The sequence below is a fragment of the Centruroides sculpturatus genome, unplaced genomic scaffold (genome assembly GCF_000671375.1).
Source record: "Centruroides sculpturatus isolate CEXI.00-Female unplaced genomic scaffold, Cexi_2.0 scaffold63, whole genome shotgun sequence".
Classification (NCBI taxonomy): Eukaryota; Metazoa; Arthropoda; class Arachnida; order Scorpiones; family Buthidae; genus Centruroides; species Centruroides sculpturatus.
The window spans coordinates 1056243-1076289 of record NW_019384640.1 but is presented as its reverse complement, the minus strand read 5'-3'; the positions used below and the strand labels follow the sequence as shown (position 1 = coordinate 1076289).

Here is a 20047-nt window from a genome sequence, read left to right as displayed (position 1 = left end):
GTATTTACTAGATTTACATACAAATAATAATGATAAATGATGATAAAATAAAAAGCTTGTGTTTTGTTTGTAAATTGCTTATTTTTTCATTACATTGAAATTGTGGATTCTATCAAACATTTTTCTACAGGATGTATGTACTGTATTTTTTTAATGTGGCAGTCTTTGAAGCATATCAACTGTGCAAAAAGAGGGCTAAATGTACTCAATGTTAACAGTAAATGCTGTTTTATTATGTCGATATTCCACACTAAAAAATGTGAGGGTCAGGGAATTTGGACAAAGTTGGTCAGGGAAAATCAGGGTAAGTCAGGGAATTCAAAACAAAAATTTGAGTAGGAACCCTGTATAAAAATTATGATGCATAACGACATCTAGTATCAAAAACGTTCCGATGTAAACACAAAAATATTCGGGATCACCCACGCAGGTCAATAAGGTCAACATGAATATTTTCGGGAACAATGTAGGACAAGTTAATTAAACAGGTAGCCAGTCAATTAAAACTAAAAATAATAAAATACTAATTAAAACTCTGGTTTTTACACTGAAACTAAAACTGAAATTAAAATTAAAAATAAAATCAAGATTAATTAATTAAAATTTAAATTTAAATCAAAGCAATTGAAAAATAATATTTTGGAAAGTGTGGATAAAGTATTTGTTGTCTGTCTTGATTGATTTGGTTATATTTTATCCATGCAGAGTTTCTACAGCAGTTTTTTTGTAAAGTGGTTTCGGTTGGCAGTGACAGAACATTTTGCTTTTAATATACAGTGGGTGATCAGTTAACGAACATAATCCATTCCAAGACTTTGTTCACTATCCGAATTGTTTGTTAACCGATTATCGATTTACCATAGGTTTTGATGGGAATTTAATTAATTCGTTCTGGAGACCCCCAAAAATAAAAAAATATATACTTTACTACGTTTATTTATATGTAATAATAAAAATACATCCATACACAGTCTTGTGTTTTTATTAGTCATGTTTTTTTTCTGTTTGAAAGGGTTAAAGAATCTGTCTAATGTCGATTGCTTTTCTCTCTTCTTCAGGATTTTTTGTAAGTAATTGCAATTGTAGAAATCCCCAAGCCTCAACCTGGTTTGGATGCCATTCTAAAACCGTTGTTCTGACATCCTCCCACTTCTTCAAAGGATCTTTAATAACAGATATTGGCATTAATCCTCTTTTTTAGAAGAAAACATATCTTGCCGAGTTTCTTGGTGTTCTTCATTCAAGAGTTCTTGGCGTTCTTCTATTGTCAGATCCGTTTCAGGTTCCATTATGAACTCTTCGATGTTGTATATTTCTCAGATGTGATTTTTGTTACTCTTTTATCCGCTTCTGTCTTCTTGATTATAAACTACTAGTAGCCCGGGACGTCCCCTAGTGGGCGTTTTTTACAATTTTCCATGAGGTACGGTTCCTTTGACTTTTTTGTTCCTATCAGTATGCTCTACAGCTCTGTTAAAGTCCCAATGGTAAGATTTACCCTTCGAATGAAGAGGTGGCGACCCCCCCAAACCATAGACCCCTGTACTACAATAAAGTCAAAGGAACCATACCCCTACTCACGACCCTTTGCGAGATATAAGCCCCTGAAATAATAAATTCCTATTACAAATATACTGAATTATTTATATTGTTATATTGATCAAATAATTTATAGGCCAAATTAATAATAATAATAATAATAATAATAATAATAATTTATATTGTTAATTAAAATTGTTAATTTGAATGTTTGAAATATGACACATGATAGGGGCGCCTCTAGTCTCCGTTATCAAACGGTTACACGGACAGACACTCGTTGAATGGGTTATATATATAGATTTTTCTTAAATAAGATTGAACTATGGCCTACTGTAGACTTGTTCACGCCAAACTGCCCAGCAACTTTAAGTTTCTTCTGCTCACTCTCTAACTTTGCTATTATACTCTCACCTTTCGGAAAGGAAAACAGATTCAAAACTTAATGAGTGCCTACCCGACACTCTCACGAATACATAAAAGAATTGTTTTGTCAGAAAAATAAAAGGCTGGAATTACAAGGGTGAGTTCAAAGTTCGGAGGAATACTATCCGATCGGTATATACTGGTTTGAGCGTCGATGTTGACGTCTCCCACACTCTGAAAGGTTTCGAATTGTTGCCTGAAGACAAGGGAAGACCAATCGGTATTCATTATTTTACATCGCTTTTTCTTGTATTCTTGTGTTTGTTCTATGGGGTGTTTGTTATCTGATCATGTGTTTGTTGTCTGAACATAAAAATCTTTCGCGAAAGTGTTCATTATCCTATCTGTTCATTAACCGATTACCCACTGCATATGTTACTGTGAATGACCGATATCTGGCGAATATCAACATTCTCTGGTGAATGTCAGCATTCACACAGTCATTTCGTGTATGTACGAAATATTTGCTAAATATCATTATTTCTCACTTACACCGGAAAATGTTGACATTCATCATGCACTGATGGTGAATGTTGAATAAAAATATTTTTATTATGTTAAGACAAAAATGCAACTTTCTAATATGTCAAAATAGGAGAAAGTTTAAGTAACAGTAATGTAAATAAACTGTTTAATCTAAAACGAAAAGTATATTCTAAATCATTAAAGAAAATAATACAATAATAAACGTACACATAAATTATGTGATTAATGTTAAACAATCTTATTTATTGCAACAACTTAAACTGTTACGGAACTTTGAATTGCACAAGAGTCCCTTATTTCACAACTGCATTTATTCGTAGAACACTTCTTTTTGCAATGACAACATATATAGTCTTGCCCTCCACTTTTTGAATTAGCTGCAGCTGCTTCTCCAGTGATATTTCTTGAGAAGAAAGCTCATCTATGGAAAGTAACTTTTCTTTACAAATTACGAACTGATTAAGGGTATAAAACTGCTTGAAAGTACCATTTTTGTTTGCTAATTTATACCTAAAAGTCAGAATCTTTTATTCCAACAACAACCGCCAACACATTTCAGGCATCTGTACAGACACGGTCGACACAGAAACTTGTATTCGTATGGTATCATCAATTTGAGCAGAAGGAAACGGCGAAGAATTTGGCAACAGATTATCACGTCTCTGTCCACGTTGGCTTCTCGGGTGTCATTTTGACCTCCACCAAAGCTTATCTGTGCTTGTCAGCATACACCGGCGATTGTTCAAATGTATAATAATGTAACCAAATATTCAGTCTTTCACCAACGTATTTTATATGTGTCGACATTCACCAGAGAATATCTACATTCTCTAATTTCGGTCTTTCACAGTAACATATAATGGATATGGATAATCTTGTATTACATATGATATTACATTGCATATGTTGGCGTTTTTATGCATGAAATACAGCTAAAAATGTAAAAAAAAAAGGCTTTATTTTAGGGGTGGAGAATAGATTAATCCATTTTATAATTTTTCTTATAGAAAAATTTGTTTTGGTTTGAGAATTAATTGATTTTTGAACAATTTTTAGAAATTAATTAAGTTTGAAATCTAAGGTTTGACTGTGTAAATTAAAATTATTATTTTAAGTTTATTGAAAAATCTTAACATTGAAACAGCATAATTTATTATTCAGTAATGCCAAATTGATAAAATATATCATTTTTGTAGGTTAATATGTAAAAGGAAGTGTATTGAAAAATAAATTAATAAATAACTATGATATAGATCTAAATATTATAATTATTTGATATAGTATAGATAAAAAATGTAATTAAACATCATAAACTTAAAAATCTGCTTTATTAGAACTCACTGATTTATATCAAGTATCACTTTCTCTTACATCCAAAAAAACACATGTTTAAATTTAGAGATTAGAGTTTTATTCATTCTTTAAATAATTAAATGTTTTTTTAGATGGGAATTAGAAATTGCTCTGAAAATGATGGATTTCTTAACCCTTCAAATGCATTAATATCAAGTGATCAAATGCCAACATTTAATCCAAATTGTCCCATAACAGAGAGATCAGCTTTAGATGATTTAGTATCAAAAATTGTTGATGAGGATCAATACAGTAATAATGGATTGGCTGAGCATCCAGAAACTTTTGCACTATATTCAAATAATGATGTATTTTCTACATTTGATGGGTAAGCTATTTTTTTATTATATATATTATTGTTATAAATTTAGCAGTTTGTTGTTTTATTATATTTTGGTACATTAAGATAATACAGTGTTCCACAAAAGTATAGAACTGCTGCAAATTTACTATACAAAGGTTAGGAATTACACACATGATATAGCTACCTTACTTTATGTTTTCATAAATCCTGAACAATATGTTTGTCAAAACTCATTGTTTCCTTTATATTGCAGCAAATAGCAGAAATTATTTTTTAAAAAAATTGATTTTAAGCACGACAAAAGTATAGAGCCGACTAGTAAATGAATGTAAAAAGAATTATATACTACAAAATAGTTCAATTTAGTAATTTATCTGCACACCTCCTTTACTGATAACATTGAAAATGCAATTTGGCATGCTATCAACAAGGTTTTTTATGATCGATGCCTCGAGAGTTCCAAGCAGTGACAATTGCTTGTTTTGAGTGTTCAATGTCAGCATACTGATGATTTTGGTCATAAATTCAGTCAACTAAGATCCCTCAAATGTTTTCTATAGGGTTACAATCAGGAGAACGAACTGGCCAATTTATTTATTTTCAAACCACTGTTTTATATCTTGTGATACATGGATAGATGTATTATCCTGTTGAAAAATAAGAGGAATTCTTCTGAATCTATGTTTGTATGGCAGCAATTTGTTCTCCAGAAGTTGTTGATAGTCAGCACACTGTTCATGCGACAGGTAACGAATGCCAAATCCAATTTTCTCAATGCAGAAAAGCATCCCAAACCATAACACTCCGACCACCGAAGTTCCTTTGTGAAAAGTATTGATACTTGAGCTTTTTTTTGTAAATGATGCCAGTAGAACACTAAACCATCTGGCCCATCCAGGCCCATCCAAATTAAATTATTTTTTGCCTGGAAAGTTTATCTATACGACAAAAAGGTTGTTATTTCTTGTGCTAGCACGATAGATCTAAATGAAACAAAAACCTTATTCCATTGAGTGGTCATATTTTTCCTAGCAAAATTGAGTTGGGCAGCTTTGTGCTCATGCTTAAGAGCAGGGGCACTTTTCATTTGAGACCAAACAATGTTGTTGTTGCCTTGTAAAATCCTTTGAACGGCTTTGTGATGTACTTAAATACCCAAATCATCCCAAATTTTATACATGGATGCTGTGGATTTAGAAGCTGCATTAATAATTCATCTGTGATCTTGCAGGGTAAGCTTTGAAGGACATCCACTTCTGTGCTTTGGTTTATAATTTGCAGGATTTGACAAATAATGCTGAATGACCTTTTTTGAACATTTGATGCTGTTTGCTACTGCCTGATGACTTAAATCAGTGCTTCTCTAAGCTACAATTTGTCCTTTATTAGTCTGTTAAATGGGTATCACGAGGCATGATGAAAAAAAAAATACTTCCACACTTCAAACTTGTGAGAAAGATGGCGGTTCTATACTTATGTGGCAGTATGCAAATTGCTTCCCACTATTTTGCAGTCAGCTATGAATTAGTTTCCTAAAATTATGTTTTTATAAGTTAGGTGCTGAATTACATGTAAAAAAAATCTATTTGTATCTATTAGTGCATGTTTTGACCCTTAAAAGACCAATTTTTTGAGCAGTTCTATACTTTTGTGGAGCACTGTATAATAATTATGCAATGGAATAATGACTAATGTAAAACTTTAATAATTTGCTGAAAGATAGTTATTAATTGTTTATTGTTTAATTATTTGAATGATTCAATATTACAAATAGATATGTCTAGATTTATAAGGTAATTTTATTGACTATGCATGCAATATAGAATAGAACTTAATAAAACTAGAAATTTTGTAAAAAAACTAATCAAGATAATGCTTTTTAATTTTTGTAAATTGTTAGTTTGAAATAAATATTGTCTGTTATTTATTTATTTATTCTAAGAAATAAGAAATAATTAAAGGAGTGATTGAAATGGGAGGAAAAATTGATTAACAAAAACCAATGAATACTTTTGTCCTTGAGATTAAAGAAAACTTTCAGAACTTTTATTTAATAGATTGTTTTTGTAAGAAATATAAATTGCATTCCATTTAACAGAAATATTTTAGAAACTGATATAGATTATTTTTTATACACTGTTTATCAACTATATATTATAATTAAAGCTATTAGTTATAGGCACTTCCCTACTTAAGAGTAGGTTAGATTCCCAAGGTTTTTTCATAAGTTGAAATATTCCTAAGTCAAAACTAACCTAGAAATTACATCTGTACACACAATAACCACTTATTGTTAGTGTTTGATTCTTTAATGTACTTAATAGAATACATTTCACTTGTACATGTATTCCACCTATCACATTAATTTTATAATGTTTTAATAAATTTTATAATGTCAATGTTTCCATGGTAATAGAGTGACACATTTTTCACTTACTTCCATTGTTAGATTTACTACAGTAGAGTCTCGAAAACTCGGCCTAATGTGGACCGAAGGGTGGCCGAGTTTGTGAAAATGCCAGGTTATCGGGAATGGGGTTAAAAAAAAAATAAGTATGAGTGTTTTCTCAGAAAATACTGTACTCTACTTGTATGTATTGTTTACTTAAGAATACAACAGAGAATAAACTGCCCAAATACCCTTAAACAAAGGAAAAGTATGTCCTTTATGAAGGCATAGAGCCTTTACTACATGAAAATGAAAATTAATGAATACACTGTGTGCAGTAATTTACCTGATAAGACAGACCCCAGAAAAATACTTTATGAGGCATAAAGCTGTCTATAATGAAAATTAATTAACTAAGGATTTTTTTGCCCTGCCAGGGTGTGGCCAAGTTTTCGAGACTCTACTGCATTATGTTTTGGGTGCATTTTTGAAGCACTAATTGTAAAGTTTCTAAAAATTACAAAGAATAGCAAAAAATGCCATTACTTCAACATTATGATTTCTATGCCATCTAATGAGCAGTGATGGAATGTCAGTGTTACGGCTAACGGGAATCTTAGCCAGGCACAAGTTCAAAGTGGTGAGTCCGTACCCCAAGGTTCAAATCTATTCTGGAGTATACGTTCGTTCTTGCTTCTTGCACTCGTCGACATCCTAACAACAAGTGACCAAACCACAAAGTGTCTGACCCTCAGTTCCTCTCATACCGCACAGGGTTACTCTTGCAACGACTACCATTTCCGTGGCTAGGGGACTTCTGCCTTAGGGGTGTTTAGTCATAATTCCACGAACAATAGCTTTGCGCCACTGGTCACTCGACCAAGCACATGTACAGTACCAAGTGTCCGTTACAGTCAATATTTGCAAGAAAACAAAAATAACAATATGCAATACAAATAAATCCACATTAATTATTTATTAAAAATTTACTATTTATTACTGGCTAAAGACTGGCTTTGACACCATAACTGGCAACAGAACTTTACAATTCGTGCAAAATTTAAATTTTATATGTATTGTGAGATCCGAAAGGAGGAGAAGGCAATTTTAAAGAAAATTAATAGAAAATAATATTTTAAACTTCAATGAATTTTACAAATACGGATGTCAAAAGAAACTTTCGATTTTAGAAAGGAAGTTGATTTCCTTTCCTACGGTCAACTCACGAGATGAGTCGAGATGAATAAAAAATGGAAGCTTTTGCACACACTACTTGGCTGTCAGAGAGGACCGATATAAAAGGGACATTTTTCCACCATTCGGGGCAGTCCGTTAAAAGAGGTATTGCCACACAAAGAAAGTTTGTCATATAAGTCTGTAATACGAATTTGTTAATTGAAAGTCATACTATAGAGTCCTCCATAGGAAGTATACGACAAGATTGTCATAAGAAAAGTTATTTAAGGAAAGTGCCATAGAAAATATAAGAAGAGAATAGTTATAATTATAGAAGATTCTCATACAATGAAATATTGAAAGAACTGAGAAGGTAATATGATAATCGTTAGATCAATGTGAACTCTCTCTCACGCGTCAGGTTTAAAATAAGATTAGGTTAAGTTAGTTATTTAGATTTAGGTTTAAGAACTATTTGTTATTCATTCATTTGTATACTTTTGATATTTTTTGATTTATTAAATGTTTTGGTTTATTTTATAAATATGGTTTGGTTAATGTTAGCTATTCATACTCATTCCTATTCAAGTTACCTACATTCTTCATACTCACAAGTTAGGGATAACGCGTGTTAATCCGCGTGTAATAAAACTGATTAACTGGTGTCGGGAATCCTGATAAGGAAAAGGGTGATTACGCGATTATCTAATTTCGCTTTTGTTTTACTTCAAACCGTAAGTCCCTCCGCACTTGATTTCTTTGATAGAAAAGCCATTCTTTTAGACAACCCGAGGGCTATTCAAATGGATAGCTGCTGAATAAGTGGTACAAGAGTCTTAACTACTCCGTATCCCCGGCTAGCCCTCACAGTATGGTCAAATTGTTTGTAAGTCTGAGAGTTCATAAGTTGAATGTTTATAAGTAGAGGTGCTTTGTATTTATGATTAAATTTCATTAATTTGCATTTGATAATTAATAATTCTTTTATAATATGGACATATTAAAATTTGGAATTTCAAAGTTTAATATAATTTCAGTGCTGTTCTTACATTTATTAGTTTGACATATCCAGTAATTTGATAGTAGTCAACCCTCAGGAATTATTATCGCTGCTGCAAATTCCCTATAATTTAAACTCCAGTTTCTATTAAGTTTAGTGGGACTCCATCAGTTTGATAACAGTGATTTCCAATGATGGCAGTGCTCTCAGATGACAAAACAGAAAAAGGCAATTGAAAATTATTTTAAAAGGATTGACAATTAATTTGTGTTTTCAAATTAATCAAATACAATACCATGTGATCTATGTTTCTGATTAATGCAATGTAGTAATATCATAAAAATAAACAAATGTTTTCTTTTCTAATGATTAAACCATTGAATTTACTTTAGTTGGTCTGTTCAAAAAATAACCAAACTTTATTTTTTTAATGCTTATTCTTCAAGTTAGATTATTGGTTTTTGTCATCTTTAAAGTACTTCCCTCCCCTATTCACACACTTATCCCAGCAGTGTTTCCACTTTGCACAGCAGTTCTGGTAAGCTTGTTTTGGACTGTTCTTTAATGCTTGTGACAAATTTGTTTTAATGCCATTAATTGTGTCAAAATGGTATTTTTTCAGCACTGATTTTAATTTTAGAAACAAAAAAAAATCTCAAGGAGTCAGGTCTGATGAGTAGGGAGGTGGGGAGGACAGTCATTTGATTTTTGGCACAAAACTGGTGAATTGACAAGGCAGGTTGAGTGAGGAGGTACGTTGTCGTGGCAAAGGAACCATGAGTTGTCTCACCGCAACTCTGATCTCCTTTTGTAAATTTTTTTCATGCAATTGTTTCAAAACTCCTGCATAGTACTGACAGTTGACTATTTGACCTTGAGGCAAAAATTCAAAGTGCACAACTCTGATTTTCTGAACATGAATGTCATCAGTTGAGATTGAAGGCTTTCCTGATCAAGGGTCATTTTCAACTAATTGACAACCACTTATAAATCAGGTGAACAATTCATAATACTGTGTACAACCTAGAGCATCACCTCCATAATCTTGATTCAAAAGTTGAAATGTTTTTGTAAAAGTTTTTCCCAGTTTCACACAAAATGTCACATTGCACATTCACCACACACATTGAAACACCTTTAACTCAAAAAACAATAACATGAGAACGAAACAAGATATCAACAATTCAAAAAAGCAGCTTACTTAGTGGGTTATCACAGATGTAGCATTGTCAACTTCACAACATTTGGACACTCTGTTTTTGCCCAATTCAAAAAGTTTGGTTACTTTTTGAACAGACACCATACTTTCAGTAATATGACAATCTCTATAATCTGACACTTTCTAGTCCTATATATATCAGATTACCAAGTTTTTACTGTATAAACATGTGAAGACCACCACTTCCCCCTCTCCAAAAATATTTATATTTTGTTTCCAAATCTGCTTGAGACCTGCCACCAATGAGTATAAGAACATCGTCGGCATAAGCGGTGGTACTGAGAAGACCACCACTTCCCCCTCAACTGTATATAAAATAACAACCAAAGTTCTAGGAGGAAGTTCGCCTATTTTACCAATCTAGGGACTCCCTCTTTCCAAATTTTAATATTAACTTAAATTAATTAGAATAAAACAGTTTATTAACCAAGTTGAGCTTTCTCCACAATGCCCCTCCAATGCCATGCCAAAGAAAAGAGGAAGGAGCAATCAAATAATCAAAGATTATAAAAGATATATATATATAAGATATAGAAATGGGGAACATTGCACTCCCCCCTTTGTTTTTGGCAATGTTTACATGAAGAACTTAGTCAAAGCAATCAATGAACAAACAATGACTAAGAACAAAGATGAGTCATGTCAACTCAGAGATGACTCTAAGAAAGCTGGATGTCATCACCAAATAAGAAAAACAGTCTCAGCTACAATGATGACACTATCAATGAGTCATCACCCGATGATGAACTTTCTCATGCTGAAACGGTTTGAAAGGAGAGCCCAAGCAGAGAAAGGTACGGTGAAGTAGTCAGAGAGGAGGACATGGTCCAGTTAGAGAAATAGCAGTTAGAGAAAGTGCAGTCAGAGATGAGGACATGGTCCAGTTAGAGAAATAGCAGTTAGAGAAAGTGCAGTCAGAGATGAGGACATGGTCCAGTCAGAGAAAGGGAGTTAGAAAGATACAGTCCAGTTAGAGATGTGTATACAGTCCAGTTAGAGATGGGTATACAGTCCAGTTAGAGAAAGGCAGTTGAGTTGCAAATGCTGTCACAGAAAGAGTTGTTGCAGAACGAGTTGGAGTCACAGTCGCAATCAGACAGACAGAGACCCTGAGAGTGAAACCACACGTGCATCGGAGAAAGAGTGGTTCAAGAGAGGACTACTCAAAAACGAGCAAGCACAAGACAAAGTGCAGCGAACACTAGAAACCTCTGCAGTCAAGTCCACGTCACAAGAGAAGACATCTTGTTTATCTGGTATGTTGTGAGTTGCGTAAGTTCGAATATCCCTCGTTAGGCACCCCCCTCGTTATATAGATAAAAATAGGCAAATTTCCAAAATCGGCTTTTATAATTCTGTTTTGAACTTTCGTTTCTGTTAATAAATGTCCTTAAATTGGTTATATCTGACTCTGCATTCTTCCTTCTGAGAAGCTCATTCCTGGACTTCAGAGTGACTCTTACCCTCGCGCCTTAATCATCCATTTCATCTCAAATGGTGGTGTGTCCGATAAAACATACCTGGTGGCAGGACTCTATCTAAAAAGTGTTTAATAAACCTTTTACGGCCCCCGAACCCCACAAACATTAGATATTTATATTAATTAGATTTTGAAAAATATTGTATTTTATCTAAGAATGTGCCACATCAAAATAAACTTTTTCAATGTACAGTGGTGCCTCGTATAATGTACGCCTCGAATAACGGACATTGCGAACAACGGACTTTCTGTTTGGCCGTTATGTGACTTGAGCAACGGACTGGCTGTGAACAACGGACTTTCCATTTGGCAGTTACGTGAGGCGACACAACAAACTTTATGCAAACAAATGCGAATGATGTTTTCACTCTTTTGCCATTGCCAATGACCATCTGCTATTTTTATAATTTATTGGTATTATTAGAATATATTATTAGTATATCTGAAGTACAGAGCTCCCGTTGGGATTCGGCTTGCTCCCTTGTTTATTACATACATCACCTCAGTGCAGGGTATTTACATTTATTCAAGTGTTGTGCAAATCATGGCTTCTAAAAAAACAGAAAGGTGATTTCAATTGAAACAAAGCAAGAAATCATCAGAAGGAGTGAAAGTCGACGAAAACTTCCTTGTCAAACGTTCAGAAGTTTACCAACACTCACTATCCAAACAGAGCTGAGGCCAACAGGATCAATGATCTCTACAATGACACCCTTGCCCGTCATTTCCAACAGGTGTTGAAGAAGAGAGAAAAACAGACCACCTTGGACATGTTTTTCAAGAAGCAAGCTGCCAAAAACAAAGGATGGAACAAGAGGAGATGACCCTGCAAGCTCTGGTAGCCTCTCCTGAATCTGACTCCGATTAAAAAGCAATAAAAAGAGACCTGCTGCAATGTGTAAAAAAGTCTGTATCTGTATGAATGTGTAACGAAAGTGTTCCTCCACCTCCTCCTCACATCATCTGACTATCCGGCATAATTGGTGACTGCTCCATTTTCATTTTTTTATGGTACAGTATGGTATTTTATGATGTGAAACGAATTATATGTTTTAACATGTATTTCTATGAGAAAATGTGTTTCGTATAATGGACTTTTCACTTAATGGATGTGCACCTAGAACTGATTAAGTACCTTATACGAGGCACCACTGTATTTATATCTTTTCACTAAGAACTTTGTGATTTGTTGGCTTGCTTTTGGCCACGTGCAATTACATGTGAAATATTGGAAATGTATCAATGACTGTATGAAGTCATTTCTATCATATTGCAGTCTACTTATAAATTCAAAGCTTGTCTTAAAACATATGTCTTCTTTTTTCTTTTGTCCCTAGCTGGCATTTGGTTGCGGGCATCCGCACAACCAGTATGCTGCTGTGGCTGCCACAGGAAGTTGAGCTTTCTCCACAATGCCCCTCCAATGCCCTCGATCCATGGCTGCCGCTTTTGCCTGGTTCAGATCAAGCCGTTGGTTCTTGAGGTCCTCCTCAACGTGTTTGGTCCATGTTTTCTTAGGTGCGGAGTGTTGGATTTTCCACAGAGTAGGTCGCTGTCAGAAGAGCAGTTGGTGGGGAATTTGGTTAATATCCATTCGGCATACATGGCCAAACCATCTCAGCCATCGCTGTTGAATTTGTCTCTCAACAGATGGCTGCTGTTAGCATCTGGCCTGGATGGCATTATTGGTGATGCGATCCCAAAGGGAGATACCAAGAATCTGTCTCAAGCATTTCAATTGAAAGGTCTCAAGTTTGTCCAAGTCTGTCTTAAGCAGGGTCCAAGTTTCTGATTCATAGAGAAGGATTGGTATGACTAGTATATGGAACAGGTGGATCTTGGTCATCAAAGAGATGTTATTCTTTCTCCACATACACCATTTGAGTGAGGCAAATGCATGGGCTGCCTGTCCAATGCGGGCATGAGTTTCTTTTGACAATGCCACTTTCTTATGGATCAGTGACCCAAGGTATTTAAACTCTTGTACCTGCTCAATTTGGACTCCATTAAGGTAAACAGTTGCCTGCGATCCATCTGTTGTAAGCACTTTGGTTTTGTCCACATTTATTTTAAGACCATATGACTGAGCGATAGTGGCGATATCATAAAGCGTGTCTGTGGCCACTACATCATTGTCAGCAAAGACGGCACTGTCGTCGGCAAACGTTAGATCAGTTACAAAGTGGCCATCCCCAAACTGGACACCGCGTCTCCCATCAAATGCCTTCTTCATAATTGAATCCACCACAATATTAAACAATAGTGGAGAGACCATGTCTCCCTGGCGAACTCCTGTCTGGATGGTAAACTCCTCTGACAGTTCCCCCCGGATTTGCAGTTGACTGGTGGAATCTTTGTAGGCTTCCTTAAGTAGTGTGATAACTTTTTGTGGGATATGCTCATTCTCAAGTGCTCTCCATAGCGCAGGCCTGTGCACACAGTCGAATGCAGATTTGAAATCGATGAACAGGACAGCAGTCCATTTGCCGCATCTGGTCCTTTCCTCTATAAGCTGACGCAGGGCAAAGATTTGATTGCAGCAACCACGACCAGGACGGAACCCTGCCTGTTCTTCTTGGCTGGTTTCTTCACGGTGTTTTTGTAACCTTGATTGGATTATCTTCATAAATACTTTGCCAACGATGGAAAGGAGACTGATACCGTGATAATTACTGCAATCCCGGCTATCTCCTTTCTTGTGGATTGGCACGATGATAGCTTTCTTCCAGATAGCTGGTATTTGTTCTGTGTGCCATATTGTTTTAATGAGTAGATAAAGATGGTGGTGCAGGATGTCACCACCAGTGAGAGGGCGCTGGATCCTGAGAGATTGGTAGTGAATATTTTGCTTTTGTGTTTTTCAAAGTTTTTTGCTATAATTCTTATAATTTGTCAGGGTTGTTATACATTTTTGGAAAGTATTTTTCTTACTGTTCAAACTTGATATATTTTTCTTACTAAAAATATATCAAGTTTGTTAAGATTGGATGATTTTCACGATTTTACACGTTTTTGAAAACCCCGATTTTTCTGCCTTGATTATCCTGACCATCTTAACCAATCAACCGGATATTTTATCGCGCTAACAACGTGAGTACATTTTTAAAATTTCGAGGTTTTAGGCCCAGTAGTTAAGGAGTTATCTCTTACTTCCAGTTAAATTTCAGTGGGTTATAACTCGCTTCCGACTCGTTATTTCCGAAAAGTTTTTGGGCGTCTCTTAGAAGATACCAAACATGACTTTTTCCAAAAATTTTATGCTAATATCTCCAATAGTTTTTAAATTATCGCTGTTCTACAAAAATTTTGGAATTTCAACACTACTGTTGCATTGCCGGTAGTCATAGCAATGCTCAATGACTTCTACAGGAAACTTCTAGAACTTTTTCCGGAAGTTACATTTTCTCCGTTAATTTTTTTTTTTTTTTTAAATTCTAAAACCTATTATTTTGATTGGTATGGAATCTGAAGTCAAAACATTTCACAACACTGCCTATGGCATTATCGATGAGATTAAACAATATTCCAAGCATAACCCGAATGCCAAATTAGGAGTGGAATGTCACTTAACGTATGTACTGACACAATTCATCAGAGTAGTAGAACTGGTGGAAAGTATTTTTAAGAAAAATAATCTATATGATTATATTGAACAGACACTTTCAGGATTAGCTACTAAAGATGATTTAAAGAAATTCAAAGATGCTCACGTTGATGAAACTACAAAAATCCTAATGGATATTTAACAAACAGTACAAAATCAGAGGAAAATCTCTTTTGATGATCTAACTAGTAAAAAAGTTCCTAGCTTTCCTAGCTATAAAGATATCTTACAAAAGGGAATAAAACAAACTAAAATTATAGACGAACCATCTCTACCTGCATATACTGTATTAGTATATAGTGATAATAATAGAGCCACTTCTGATGAAACGAAAAGTATTTTAACTAATAACGTGAGACCTGATAAGCTTGGCGTAGGCATACGTTGAATAAGGAAAATTAGGAATGGTGGAATTGCAGTAGATTTAAACCATAAGAATGAGGTAAACTACTTTAAAGAGGATGTCGAACAAATTCCAGGTTTAGTATCACGTTTGCCAAAAAAGAGACTACCATTAGTCAAAATTGCTTCCGTTCCGAAAACCATTAATAAAGAGGACTTTGCATTAGACATTTTTGAGCAAAACCTGTACATTTTTCCCACCTATACTGAATGCACTTTTGTTGAAAATGTTAATGTAAGGTTTCCACTTAATTCAAAAAAATGAAAATCATATTTCCTGGATTCTTGAAGTATCTCCACAAATTAGAGAAAATATGATAAAAGCGGGAAAAATCCATCTTCTTTGGGACAACCTGTCCTGTCTTTGACTTTCTCCCTATAACACAGTGCTATCGCTGTTTATCATTTGGACATTTTGCAAAAAATTGTTCTTTAATTAAAAGAAAATGTGGGTAGCCATTGTAACGGAAATCATTTATATAAAGATTGTCAAAACAAACATGACTCGCCGAAGTGTGCTAACTGCTTAAGAGAAAACAGAGTACAGAATTGTCACAACACAATGGATAAAACTTGCCCAGTGTATCTAAGAGAAAAAATTAAATTCCAACAAAGGACTGACTACGTAATACAGTGATCTGCGAGGCTACTTCTCAACTCGAGGATTAACCGGTGTCTGGAGATTGTGATCTGACATTTGTATTTTGGAACTGTAGAATGAATATCTCTGTATAATATTTGATTATTGTATAATTTTAATTAATGATCTTAGTTTTTTCTAATAATTGTTACTAAGGACCATACATTTTGTCATATAAATTGTATGTACTGTACTTAGCATACTTTGAATTTCCTTTATTGTTTGTACTTTGGTGTCATCGACACACTTTTGATGTCAAGTATTTCTCTCTGATTGGCAAATTGCTGATTATTGTACTTATTTATTGTGTCTTATGTATTATATAATCAAGTATATATATTTGATAATAATGGTGAACTTTACACATTTTTCAATACTAACAGCAGCTTGTCATGAATTTGTACATAGTTGTATATAGATCAGTTAACTTGTTTTGTTTTTATTTTGATTTTCATGTTATTGATGTACTATTTTATGTATTTTATTTTGTGTGTTCTTTTAATTCTTCATCATTAGAGTTATGTGTACAACATCTATACCTGAGCATTGTAATTTCTTTGTGTACAACCGGTAATGCACCAAAGCGGGACTGGTTTGTATATATATATTATATATGTACAATAAAATAATGAATGAATGAATGAATGTCACCACCAGCCTTGATCGCTTCTGTAGTGATCAGATCCAGTCCAGTAGCTTTGCCAATCTTCAGCGATCCAATGGCTGCCTTCACTTCTGCAATTGTAGGCTCTGTGTCTGACATAGATGTTGTGGGCTGGTCAATCGGTGGTGGGTCTGCTAACAACACTCCCTGAGGAGCGTCATGATTGTACAGATTATTAAAGAACTCCTTCCAATGTTGCAATCGTTCTGTCGATGATTTTATGAATGTTCCATCTGCTTTCTTTATGGTATCATTTGTTACTTTGGACTTTCCGCTCAGCTTTCTGAGAGTGCTGTAGAGGGTACGGTACTCATGTTTGGACGCTGCTGCTTCCAGGTCAGCGGCCACTTTGTTCCAGTACTGCTCTCAATCGATCTTCATTTTCTGTTGAACCTCATGATTAAGCTGGCGATATTGTTCATAGTTTGTCAACTTCGCTTGTAAAATGTAAAAGAATATGTAAAAGAAACAAACATAAGGAGAGAAAATACAGCCAAATAAAACGTTAAGAAATGTGGCATTATCTTATTGAGAAAGCATTCAACAGTAATGGTGATACACTTTGTGCATGTGTGAGAATTGTTCTGGATTTTTCATGTCCAAATTTCTGAATTTATCCCTTGTCCATTTCATTTAAGAAATTGTGTCTTATTTATAGGTTACAATATATTGCTAAAGTCATTATTTATTTATTTATTTTACATATAATTGGAACTCAGTTTGACAAAGGATTTCCACCCCGAATAACATGATTTATCCCAAAATACAATAAAATCAAAAATAACAATTATAAAAAAAAAACAAATTTAAGAAATTTTTAGAAAGAAATGAACAAATGATGAAAGGAAATAAAGATCATACATTATGAATAAAGCATTCACAAAGGTTTTTATATTTTATTAAGTTTTGATGAAGGTGATTTTTGATGGGTGACATATGATTGATGTATCTGTGACTTAATGCTGAGCAATAAAAAGGGGTATATAAACAAGATTGTGCTCTAGTTATTCTAGAAGGAATGTTCAACATGAGCCAGTAATTCTTTATGATGCCATTAAAATATTTGTAGGTTAAAATTCAGTCAAAATACTTAACTCTTTATTTGAAATTGGGCAGACCCAGTCTGACTCTTTCGACATTGGCATTATTAGTATAAGGGAGATGGTAAAATTTGTTTTAAAGGAAGTAAACTTTATGTATTTCTTTAATAACTTTGTAAGTTAGGCGATACCATAATAATAATTTTTGAATGTTAAAATCAGCAGAACTTTTCTTTGGTTAATGTGAAGTGAATAGTGCCCAGTAGCCAATGAGAAGCTTTCAGAGTGACATCATATGTTTTGGAGAGCTGTATTCTTTGGTGAAACAGATTGTAGATGATATTGATATTGATTCTATAAATGATATGATATTGATTTTATATATTAATATGAATTTAACATTAGAAGGTACAGATACTGTATAAAAATGACACAAAAATATTCAAAAATAAAATATATCTTATGTACTGTTTACTTTTATTATTTTCATTTGATAACTGAATTGTGTATGTTATTGACATTTTGTGCAAAATAATAATTATTGTTATTTTTCTTTTAAAGTTTTCCATACAACAATATGTGGTCAGGAGGAAATTATAATGTAGGAAAGAAAAGAGTTTCACAAAATTTTGGTATTCAGAATACTCTGAATTATGGTGATACTGGATCTGGTGACAAAAGTGGAAATTTTAGGAATTTTACAAATGATTATTATGAACCATTTTTCAATACAGAAAATGATGTAACAGTATATCAAGGAAAAAATAAACTATATAATACACAGGTCAGTGATTAAAAATCAAGTATTATCTTAATGTTTAATTTCAACATTTTATTTAATATTTATTAAATAATTTAGAATTAATGTCCTCAGTATATCTTTGGAATAATTGTTCATTCTGTTACTGGTTTCTGTGGATTTTTTTAAAAAAACCTAAAATTTTCAGTTTTTTTCAGTAACATATCACACAAGGAACTCTAATTGATATAGGCTTTACGAGGGCTGTTCGGAAAGTTTGCGGCCTCACATAGAAAAACAAACAAAATAATGTTAAAACTTTTTTATTTTTCAATGTAATCTCCTCTGTTAGCAATGCACTTATTCCAGCGATGTTCTAGCTTTTTTATGCCATCACAATAGGTCGATTTGTCAAGGTGTGCAAAATACTCATTCACTTCAGAGATGACTTCGTCATTTGAGTGGAATCTCTTTCCAGCCAAGAATTTTTTTAGGTTTGGAAAAAGGTGGAAGTCACTGGGGGCCAAATCAGGTGAGTACGGTGGATGTGGAACTAATTGGAAGCGAAGTTCGTTTATCTTTTGTTCAGTGATTCTGGCGGAATGTGCAGGTGCATTATCGTGGTGGAACAGAACTTTTTTCTTCTTCAAGTGTGGCCTCTTTTCTTCGATTTCTTTCTTCAGTTTTTCCAAAAGTTCACAGTAATAGACAGCATTAATGGTCTTTCCTCTTTCTAGGTAGTCAATAAAGATGATGCCTTTAGCATCCCAAAAAACCGAGGCCATCACTTTACCCGCTGATGGAACTGTCTTTGCCTTCTTTGGTGGTGGCGAACTGTGGTGTTTCCATTGCTTCGACTGTTCTTTTGTTTCAGGAGTGTAGTAATGGATCCACGTTTCGTCAGTAGTCACAAACCGACGCAAGAAATCCTGTGGGTTTTTCTGGTAGAAGTCCAAACACTCCTTTGACATCAAAGTGCGAACACGTTTTTGCTCGGCGGTCAGCAGATGCGGCACCCACCTTGCTGAGACCTGCATCATACCCAAATTTTCGGTTAGGACATGGTGCACTTGGTTGACAGAGATGCCTGTTGTCTCAGCTATCTCACGTGTTTTCAAACGGCGATCTGCTAATACCAAATTGTGAACTTTGTCGATGTTTTCTTCAGTGACAGCAGTCGACGGCCGTCCGCTGCGAGGGTCATGTTTCACACTTTCTCTGCCAGATTTAAAAAGGGCTGTCCATTTTTTCACAGTGGTGTACGAAGGAGCAGACTCTCCTAAAACTTCATCCATGTCAGCTTTGATATGAGATGGGGTCAACCCTTTTTTTGTCAGGTATTTTATGACTGCACGAGTCTCCGTCTTCTCAATTTTTGACAAAGCATGTGCACATTGACTATCTGCTAAGCTGTCGTGGCAAAACTTTTTGACAAATCAAGCGGAAATTGGTATCGTATCTTTAGCAAAGATGGCTGAATTATTCCCGCCAAAAATTAAATTGATCGCAGTGCCGCATATAGGCAAGGTCGCGAACTTTCCGAACAGCCCTCGTATTAATGGAAAAAACTTTTTCCATTAATAAAG

General features: G+C 34.3%; 2 protein-coding genes across 2 annotated transcripts in view; one reads left to right on the top strand and one right to left on the bottom strand.

The window, feature by feature from the left end:
• LOC111625992 overlaps positions 1 to 18587 on the top strand; it is a 21434-nt gene extending 2847 nt beyond the window's left edge. The window contains exons 2-4 of the mRNA XM_023369261.1: positions 3897 to 4132; positions 18284 to 18506; positions 18582 to 18587. Of these exons, the coding sequence (XP_023225029.1) occupies positions 3897 to 4132; positions 18284 to 18506; positions 18582 to 18587 (465 nt within the window). The remainder of the gene's footprint in view (positions 1 to 3896; positions 4133 to 18283; positions 18507 to 18581) is intronic.
• A 641-nt stretch (positions 18588 to 19228) lies between these two features.
• Positions 19229 to 19816, bottom strand: LOC111625962 (putative uncharacterized protein FLJ37770; the record flags this gene model as incomplete). The annotated part of the gene is made up of 1 exon (XM_023369220.1): positions 19229 to 19816. A coding segment is annotated over one exon (588 nt), but the record flags the coding sequence as incomplete, so codon positions are not given.
• Between the last annotated feature and the right edge of the window lie 231 nt (positions 19817 to 20047).